This window comes from Limulus polyphemus, unplaced genomic scaffold (assembly GCF_000517525.1).
Source record: "Limulus polyphemus unplaced genomic scaffold, Limulus_polyphemus-2.1.2 Scaffold584, whole genome shotgun sequence".
Classification (NCBI taxonomy): domain Eukaryota; kingdom Metazoa; phylum Arthropoda; class Merostomata; order Xiphosura; family Limulidae; genus Limulus; species Limulus polyphemus.
Window position 1 is genome coordinate 178,991 of NW_013666194.1, and position 10,814 is coordinate 189,804.

At 33.3% G+C, this 10,814-nt stretch overlaps 1 protein-coding gene across 1 annotated transcript in view; it reads left to right on the plus strand.

Annotated features, from left to right (window-relative positions):
* The window catches only part of LOC106459273 (methionine aminopeptidase 1-like), a 42,601-nt gene that overhangs the window by 17,105 nt on the left and 14,682 nt on the right, over positions 1-10,814 (plus strand). Inside the window, exons 6-7 of the mRNA XM_013918882.2 lie at positions 3,265-3,348; positions 4,568-4,635. Of these exons, the coding sequence (XP_013774336.1) occupies positions 3,265-3,348; positions 4,568-4,635 (152 nt within the window). The remainder of the gene's footprint in view (positions 1-3,264; positions 3,349-4,567; positions 4,636-10,814) is intronic.

Below are 10,814 nucleotides of genomic sequence, written 5' to 3' on the forward strand. Positions count from 1 at the left end.
GACACTGTTGAAATCATGTACACAATACATATCAGGATACTGCTGAAATCATGTACACAATACATATCAGGACACTGTTGAAATCATGTACACAATACATACCAGGACACTCTTGAAATCATGTACACAATACATATCAGGATACTGTTGAAATCATGTACACAATACATATTAGGACACTGTTGAAATCATGCAGCACAATACATATCAGGACACTGTTGAAATCATGTACACAATAGATATTGGGGTACTGTTCAAATTATAAAAACAATACATATTGAGATAATGTTGAAATTAGGTATACAATACATACCAGAACACTGCTGAAATCATGTAGACAATGCATACCAGCATACTGTTAAAATCATGTACACAATACATATTGGAATATTACTGAGATAAAACACAATACATACCAGGACACTCTTGAAATCATGTACACAATACATACTACGATACTGCTGAAATCATGTACATAATACATAATGGAATATTGTTGAAATCATGTATACAATACACACCAGGACCATCTTGAAATCATGTACATAATACATAATGGGATATTGTTGAAATCATGCATACAATACATACCAGGACTGTCTTGAAATCATGTACACAATACATATTGGGATACTACTGAGACAAAGCTCACAATATATATTGGGATACTGTTCAAATAATATACCAGAATGCATATACCATGAATACCAGAATATTGTTGAAATCATGTAAACAATACATAATGGAATATTGTTGAATATACACAATACGTATTGGGATACTGCTGAAATCATGTACACAATACGTATTGTGATACTGTTGAAATTATGTATACAATACATACCAGGACACTTTTGAAATCATGTACACAATACATACCAGGCAAGCCATCTCCAGCCATTATTCCTGCTACTCTGTGTCAGAAATTAAAGAAACCACAGCTTCTCATCACAAAGATAGTTCTGAAAAGGAAAAGCAGACAGAAAATAAAAATTCATATGTATTGGATGTGGATGATCCAACTAACCCTATCCCAATGGGTTATCACTAATATACCTTGATTTTTTTTTCTTCTTATGACAGTGGAGAAGCATAACCAAATTGTATGAAATGTAGGATAAACGTATTAAACTTATTATGGCCAGTGGGCAGCTTTCTGGTGTCAAGGACATTCTTGCATAACAGATTTAATAATTAAAGTAAAAATGGTAATTCTATTTTTATTTCAAGAAATTTTTTACTCTAAGATATCTAAGATTTGATATCTTGTAATTTTACAAAACTTATTTAGTGTAATTTGCAAAGACACATGCAAAAACTCTTTGAACTTTGCACAATTACAACAGGTACCGCATGTAAACAGAGCCCTTAAACACTTCTTTTATCATTTTTCTGCACATCCCAGTATATCAGATTATATTTACCAAGACTCCTGGCAATCCTTAAGAATAGACTTATCCTAGGTTTTGTTTCTTATTTGACCTTCGTTTTCTCTTAATGACTATTTCAATAATTCTATATCGAGAGGCTTTTTTTTTATGTAACAGAAAATGAACTGGACAGTAACTAATAACTCTTAGCCTCCAAAAAAGATAGAACCAATGGCTGAAAATGATTGGACAGAAAATATTCTTGTTTAACTTCAACACTGAAAAAGTGAATAATGGAAGTTCTCATAGTGGAGAACAAAGGATTCAAATGCAAAGTTTACTAATTTAAAAACAAGCCACAAACATGGTTTTTCATTGATAGTTTCTTATGATCTAGTTTTCATTCATGATAAGCTTTATTATGATATGTTTGTTTTAAAACTAAAGGAATATTCTTATATGAGAAGACATAAGGTATTGATATTTAGGAATGATGCCATAGCAACCTATTGTGATGAAAGAAAAGCTTTTTTTATTTATTTCTGTGTATTAGTAAAGTTGTTATTACTCAAACATGTATGTGTAGAATAACTTCTTACTTATTGAAAACAATCTAGAATTATTAAAGAAAAATTGAGCTTGACCAAGAACATAGTTAGAAAATGTTGACTCTGTCAGTTTAAGCCTGGGATTTAAGTACAATTTTATTTCTATCCATGTATGTTTTTTCTGTTTGACAGTGTTTTATGCTTTTTTGTGACTACATAACTGCTTGAGTAGGTAAAGATAAATAACAAGTATAAATAAATGATGAAACTCAAACAAATTGTACCTACTTAAATCTATAAAATGAATCTTTCTGATCAATAATGTTTTTAGAATTTCAGTTTTTTTTTACTTTTGTAGTTTTTAATACTTTCTTTGTAGTTAAAAGTTTTTATGAAGAGACAAGATAATGATTATTTATTATTAGAACAATACAAAGACAACAAATATAGTTTTATTGCAAAAATAACTGTTGAATAAGCTGACGTGATTATTGGTACACAATACAGGTTTAGATTCAGGTTTAAAACTTCTGTAGACCTGTTAACTCTGAATATGAAAAATCATGCTCTCATTTTAGAAATACCATTCTGCAACAGAGGTAAGATGACATTAAATATCACTAACTTGTTTTGAGGTACATTTTAAAATGACTGTTCGTTTGATTTTACTTTGGTATTGTTTGGGTAACTTATAACACTATTTTCAAAGAAAGATATAATACATTTTAAAATTACTGTTCGTTTGATTTTACTTTGGTATTGTTTGGGTAACTTATAACACTATTTTCAAGGAAAGATATAATACATTTTAGAAATACCATTCTGCAACAGCGGTAAGATGACATTAAATGTCACTAAATTGTTTTGAGGTACATTTTAAAATTACTGTTCGTTTGATTTTACTTTGGTATTGTTTGGGTAACTTATAACACTATTTTCAAAGAAAGATATAATGCAGGATAATCTGGTATACATATATACTCCTCAGTTGTTCTTAAATTGATTTTATTCAAAACGTAGTTAATTTCTTAAATGTGGACTTTACTAACTAATATAAATATGTTAAATGTGGCTATAGAAATCAGTGAGGTACTTGATTGCTAAGGGCAGGACTTGAGACTTAACTAACATATGCAACGAAGGATGAAATATATTTTATTTTGTGGAAAAGTGACGTATAGCTTTATTTGATATTAAGAGAGACAGTTACCACTAGTGTGATTTTAACCAAAGCACACACCTCGGGTACCTCATATTTTATTGTGGTACTGACAGGTGTGCAATTGTGACACTAAAGGATTGTGTTAAAACTAGAAACCTTACACACACTATATGTACTCTTTCAGCTTGCTCGTGAAGTTTTGGATGTTGCCGCAGATGCAGCAGGCGTTGGGGTTACTACAGACGAAATTGATCGACTTGTTCATGAGGTAATTTGCTCTATAGATTTTATTTGAATCACCATAAGAGTTGTTTATTTTTTTTTTATTCAGAAACATTTATTAGTTTATAACATTTTGAATTTCTAAAATAGTATATTAACTATTTTATAATAATGCTTGTAATTATAAGAATTGTAAACAGTATGTATATTGATTAATTGAACTATGTGGTTTTCATGCATATTTGTATCCTGGTGTCTGAAGTAGATAGTAATCAAAATATGATAAATTATTTCTGCTTTTGTTGTTTTCTTTAGTGGTTACTTGGTGTATAGAAATATGTAGAGTTCATTACTGATGGGCCCTCTGGTGACTCAGTTGTAAGTCTCAGGGCTTATATGCTAAGAATCAGGTTTCAATGCTCGCAGTGGGCACAGCACAGATAGCTCATTATATAATTTGATACAAAATAACAAACAAACAAACAAATTCATTATTGATTTAGATAATCAGAAATAAATTGATATATTTCTCAACTTGTGGTATAGTATACATTTTTTTCTAATTTTGCAGGTTTAGTATAACCCAATCCAGTAATTTTGATATGGGGGTGAAATGAAACAATGACACCTTAAGATCATAGTTATTTAAGCATTTATACTTCTGCAACTTAAACTAATTCCATAACATTAATTAAGATATTGTCCAATCAAAAAGTCCCCACAGTGGGACAGTGGTAAATTTATGGACTTACAATGCTAAAATCTGGGGTTTGATTTCCTGTGATGGACACAGCAGATATTCCAATGTAAATTGTTCAAAACAAACAAATCAATCAAAAATCATATTGATAGCTAGCCAGTTAGAAAGTTTGGACAGCCATATTAGTGTTTTTTTTAAAGATGTTAAAAAAACGTGTGTGTTTGTATTGTTGACAGGTGAGGCTCATCAGAGCTATGCAGAAATGTAAGTTTGAAAATAGTAAATTTCCTGTTAGTGTGATTTTAACTGAGGCATTTACCTCGGCTAATAGTTGGCTATGACACTGACAGGTGTGAAGCTATGACACAAAAGAGATGTGTCAGCTAGAAGTCTTACACACACCATCCATACTCCTTTATAGTGGAGTTCATGATTGTTTTAAAAATATACAGTATTTGAACTTAAAATGGAAAACTTTGTGTCCATACTGCTCTTTAGTTGCTAGCTTTTTTGACTGATCTATTTAATCATTTACATTATAAATCATTGTGAAAATTTTTTTCAGGCTTCCATAGAAAGAGAGTGTTATCCATCTCCTCTCAATTATTACGGCTTCCCAAAGTCTTGCTGCACGTAAGTTTTTACCTCGTATCTTTTTCTGGGTAAACTAATATGGAAATGTATGTAATCATTTTACCTTCTTTTTTTTATCTTAAAAATGCACTATTTTTTTTTATCATTTAAGATCGTGTAAATTTTATTCACTCAGTTTTTCACAATAGTGACAGTCTATCACTGTTTAGCATTGAGCATTCTTATTATTGGATATTCCTCCTTATGCATTTGTGGTGTAACATTTTAAGAATAATTTATGGCCATTGAAAAATATGCAGTGAGTGTAATCAAAATAATTGAAAGGGTGTTCAAATTCTTGCCCAAAGAAATATGAATAAATATAAAAATGTTTGAGTCTCTTCAAAATTAAAAAAAACCTTACTACAAATATTGTACTTTCAATATTTTTTTATGCCAGATGAATTTTAAATACCAGAGAAATGATGAAACCATTAAAAAATGCTGAGATAAATAAGTTTTCTACACAAATTGCAAGATTATTGGACTTTAAGAGAGTGCAGTTGTAATATAAGTTGCATTATTTACAATTACTATCCCTAAATAACAGTAATATTGTGTGTGTGTGTAAACATTGTACTCACCTCATTGCTATCATATAGAAGTAGATAACAATGAATGGGGAGGAGGGTTATATCACTGCTGTTGATTTTACAACAGGTAACTAGGGAGGGATCTCTATAAGTTGCATTATTTACAATTACTATCCCTAAATAACAGTAATACTGTGTGTGTGTGTAAACACTGTACTCACCTCATTGCTATCATATAGAAGTAGATAACAATGAATGGGGAGGAGGGTTATATCACTGCTGTTGATTTTACAACAGGTAACTAGAGAGGAATCTCATACTAGAACTACAGTTTCATTTCGTGAAAGATCAATTTTATATTAGTTTCTAAATATCTTGGAAAATTTAAATAACAAATTCCATAGCTGTAAATATCTTAGAATTTGGAGGTCTAAAACTGAAATAGACTGGTTTATTGATAAATCGTAAAAATTAATAAAGACTGGACAATATAATCGTCATTGTGAAAATTATTTGTGATAGGAAGGGTACTTTAATACTGTTTTTCTTATGTATCTTGAAAATGCTTCTTTATTAATGTATTTTTTTCAAACAAAATAAATCACTTAAGGAATAGTTAATGTGTATATGCTTATTTTTATAAAGTAGATTTTAGGCTAATTGTAAAGTAAAACATTTTTTTTAAAAAGAAACTTAGAATAGTTAGTGGTACTGAGTTTAAAAAGCTAAACCTTGTGTTTGACAGCACCAACCACTTACAACCACAACTTATTACTTTGTATGCCAAGAACACTTTTACTTCTTTTTTCATAAAAGATGCTTCTAATAGCATGGTAGCCTCAAGACATGATGTATTGTGTACATGATTTCAACAGTATCCTGATATGTAAAGCTTCAAAATATAATGTATTGTATACTTGATTTTCAAGAGTATACTGTTATGTATTATGTGCTTTATCTTGGTAGTATCCCAATATGTATTGTGTACATGATTTCAGCAGCATCCTGGTATGTATTGTGTACATGATTTCAGCAGTATAATGGGTAATGAAGAAAAACTTTAATATAAGTTTAACATAACAGCAAATGTACAACGTTTCGACAAGGTCTTGTCATCATCAGGTACCAAAACGTTGTTGAAACATTGTACATTTTCTGTTATAATAAACCTTATATCAAAGTTTTCTTCATTACCCATTCAAGCCGTCTCCAACTATTATTATGTACTACATTGTCGTTGCTAATTTTCTACCATATTTAAGGGAGCCATAAGAAGGTCTGTTTTTGATACAGTACCTTACCTCCTCTCACATAATAGCTATTCTCATTCAGTGGTACCCTCTATATACATTTTTTTTTCCATGCCAAAAGCCTTTAAACTCCCACCTACTCCATGATCAATGTGGTTCACTGCATCTTCATCTTCACAATGTAAATCATCATGCAACATTCCTCCATCAATAGGAGTGTGACCCACCCTCTTGATGCATATGACTCCCTCTGTTCGATTCTATCTAATCATCACTTCTCGTTAGGCAGTGGTCTTGTGCAGACGTTTCATTTATCACAAATTTTTTATGTATTTTTAAATTAGTGCTTTCATGTTTTTAGTAATTTTTTCTACAGTTTCGTCACTTACTTTTCTTTGTTTTTCTTGCATTTTCTCACAGTCAGTTATGAACTCAGAATTTCGTGTCACGACCTTAGCTACAGTTAGCACTACTTTGAATGTTATGACACAGGATTCAGATGTGGGAGTCTTGGGTTGGGATTCTTCAGCCATCATTTGCAGTGAGTTGAGTTTCATTTGTTTCATCCTTCTTTTCCTGACAGTGTATGGGATCCTTCTATCCCTATAGTGCCTGATTAAGAGGATTTTGACAGCCTTTTTTCAATGCTTGTACCTCTCCTGTGGAATCTACTAGGCCTACCTTAGCCTTTATAGACATGTTTTCTCAGGTTTGTTACGTTTTTCTGTATCCCTTGTTTGATATGATTCTGTCCCTGAAAATTTACATGCTGCCCCATCATCCGATTACCTTGTCTTCCCTATTTTTTCCTTGTGTAGTGGGTGGATCCTGTATGTTTATCCCTTACATCTCTCATTTACATATATTTTTGTGACCTTTTTGATGTCTCTTTTTGGAGATATTCCTGAATCTTTGGAGTCAACTGTGAAATCTGCAAAGCAACACTCAACTGTATCTTCTTTAGTTGCTCATTTCTCTCAGCCTGCACCCATACCTTAGTCTATATGTGTTTCCTGTCCTTCACCCTAAAGGCCTTTGCCTGTTTCTTACTCTAAGGGTCCATCGGTCTTTTGTTTGACTTGCAATTATACTCTTCACTGCCTATCCAGTGGCATTTGGCCCAGTAGGGGTACATTTGTCCAATTTGTTCACTTATGGTGGGAGTTCACTCCTGACGCTTCAGTGATCAAGGGTTTGTCAGACAGACTTTTTCTTTGTGTCCTCTCTCTCCACCTCCTTTGTCTCTGGTTCTAATATCCTTCCCATTACCTTGGGATCATGCTACCAGTCAACATCTATCAAAGTCTGTTCAGACTCTTCTATCGAGCCTGTCAGCCAGGCTTTTTGTCATCCCAAGAAAACTGGAGACTGGCATCCTGTGATTGCTCTGACCCTCTTCAATCAATTTCTGGATCTTCCCCAATTTTTCATGGAATCTTTTCTCACACTTTGGTGAGATTTATCTCCAAGTCTGTGGATGAATAAAGTGGACATCTTGGATACACACACTTCCATATTCCCTTTTCTCATCAGTCCTGATGCTATTTTTGGTTTGTCCACAAAGTGGTTGTCTCATGTATTACATTTTGGGCTTGCTTCAGCACCATATATGTTTTGTTGGGTATTCTGAGAGAAACTTAATAAACAGTTGGCAAAATTACCCAGTGTGTCATGCAAATTACACGATCACCTGGATAAGATAAACCATCTTTTCGTAGACACGGGTGAAACACTATTTATAAAACAATCTGACATCTTGTTACTGGTAAGCAGAACAAAGACTACTTTCAGCACTCAAGTTAAGCTCTATATCATTACTTCCTGTATAATGCATCATCTATGTTTAAGAGGCTTATCCAACTTGCATCATGTGGCTTGTAATGAGAAAGATGTTTCTTCTTTATGACTCGCATACTAATGTTTGTTTGCACATTTCAAACTACTACTGATGTAAGGAAGATGTGTGTGTGTTATTGGTAATAATTGTGTCAGAGATGCACAAGTTAAGAACTGATCTCACCTTTTTCTGACTAAACAAAAATGTCCAAAGTTTTCGTGGACCATATTGTACTATCAACATTTGATGATCAACTTCTTGGACTGAAGAATGAACAAGCATTTCAGTTTTTTAAATGTTCTGACATAGGTTTATCCAACGTAAAATTGTTCATTAATCCTGGATAGAGATGCCAGTGATAGTTAGATTACAACTATGGATACAGGAATGCATATTATGTCTAATTTTATAGACAAGTCACGTTGACCACTCTGGATTGCTGGTTTTGCAAGATAAATAAGTACTTTTTCAAGCAGTATTGACATTACTTGTTTGGTAGGTAATTTGTTATTCAAGTGATTCATGGCTTTTCAACTTCAAGAACTTGGAAGGTATAATTACATTTTAGATTAGAATGTTTCAAGAGATCCATTTTTTGTATCATGGATACGATTAACAAGGTACTCAGTAACAAGGAGAAGTGCAACTCCAGCTCTGGTTGAGGCCACCTACAAGGCAGGAGGTTCTGATAGTGAATGAGTTCCACCAGCATGAGCATGTCAGCAGTCGAGACGACAGGTATTAGTGATGGATACGAGAGGTATTAATGAAGGATACGACTAACAATCAGTACAGGAGCTGTCTTGCTTGCAGATGGAACAGCTACTCTGTCGATTGGTGTAAGCTACCAAAGAAAGCAGTCTCATTAGTAGGTGGGACAGCTACCATCATTGGTTAGTAAAGCTGCAAACACACGCTATCCTGCCAGCAGGTGAGACCATGGCTCCCCACTAATACCTGTCATCTCGACTGCTGACATGCTCATGCTGGTGGAACTCATTCACTATCAGTACCTCCTGCCTTGTAGGTGGCCTCAACCAGAGCTGGAGTTGCACTTCTCCTTGTTACTGAGTACCTAAGGATACTGTAGAGACTGCCCCATTTCAGTGTGAATCACCCTGACATTCTTTGGTTGCACTTGGCTTCTGGATGCCCCAGATACTCCCTGTTCCTTTCCCCGAGTTCCTGGCAGTAGGGTAATGGTTTTGTGACCTAGGAGAAGATGTCTGCCTGATCTGATCGCTCTTTTTTACAAGTCTTGCTCCATCACCATATTCATCCTCAAACCATGTCATAATCTCCTTTCCCTGTAGAGTATGCAATTTCCCCATATGCTTGTACGATTGTACTTCCCTGGGAGCATTCAGAAAGGCTGGCTGCTGAACTTTCTCAAAAATAATTTAATAACTGTGTAATACCAATATTCTTGGTCACAGCACCAAAATTACCCCTTCCTTACTAGGCCTGAGAACACTGAAGAAAAATGATGGATCAACTAAGAGCAGATACGTAGCACTGTCCTGTACTACATGGGATGAAGGTCTTGTTTCTAATAAACATTTGACTTATATGCACTTCTTGATAATGTTTACTAATTCTTTATAGAATTATCATTCATTAACAGACACTGTACTTTATATACATACAAGCCGAGGTACTCATCCTTTGTCCGGGTTATGAACTTAAAAAATGTGGCGTGGATGCCACGATAGATAACACAAAAATCCAAACTTTCACACAATTTATTTATAACATATTATAGGATTCATTATTACCTCACAGAAAGTTTTGTATAAACTTTAAGAACTCAATATGTATATACTTAAAACGTGGTATACAATGTGTGATAGTCAGAGTAGGAAGAGGTAGCGGTCAAAGTATGGGTGCTTTCTGTTACCTGCTTTCAACACCCAGCTGTTAATGTCCTTCCACAGTGTTTGACATGATTAATCAGTTGACAGTCATTGGTAGCATAAGTGTCTTAACTCTGTTAACACGGGCTCAATCCCAGGGACCAACCACGTGACCATTTTTACTTGTATATAGTTTTAATATTATAACTTTTAATATAATATGTGTACTTTTAGTAAACATCACATGTCATTTGTACAAAAAAAGAACAGTTTTTTAATGAAGTATTTTTACTAACAATTTGTCTGTGAATGAATCGAATATTGTTTTTACTACCCCCAAGAGCAAAGGGATTTTTATGTAAAGATTAAAAATACTTCTCTTTGTCTCAAAAATCTCAATCTTCATTTTCGTTATCGCTAAAACCTCTTCAGTAAATATGAAACTTTTTTTATAGTAAGACTTTATATTTCATCTGTTATTACCTCTACCCTAACAGTATATTTTATTCTTCAGCCAGTAGACAAATCATCAAAGTATAATTAAAAAAAAAAAAGTTGTAAAATCAGAAATAAAATAAGCAGCTTTACCCTATTTTCTTGATTATTGTACATGACACCGTAATACGACACCTTCAATAGCAACAAAGCACGCATGAAGGATAGCCGACTTGAACCCTGCTCTGAGAACAGGATGTCTAATGTATCG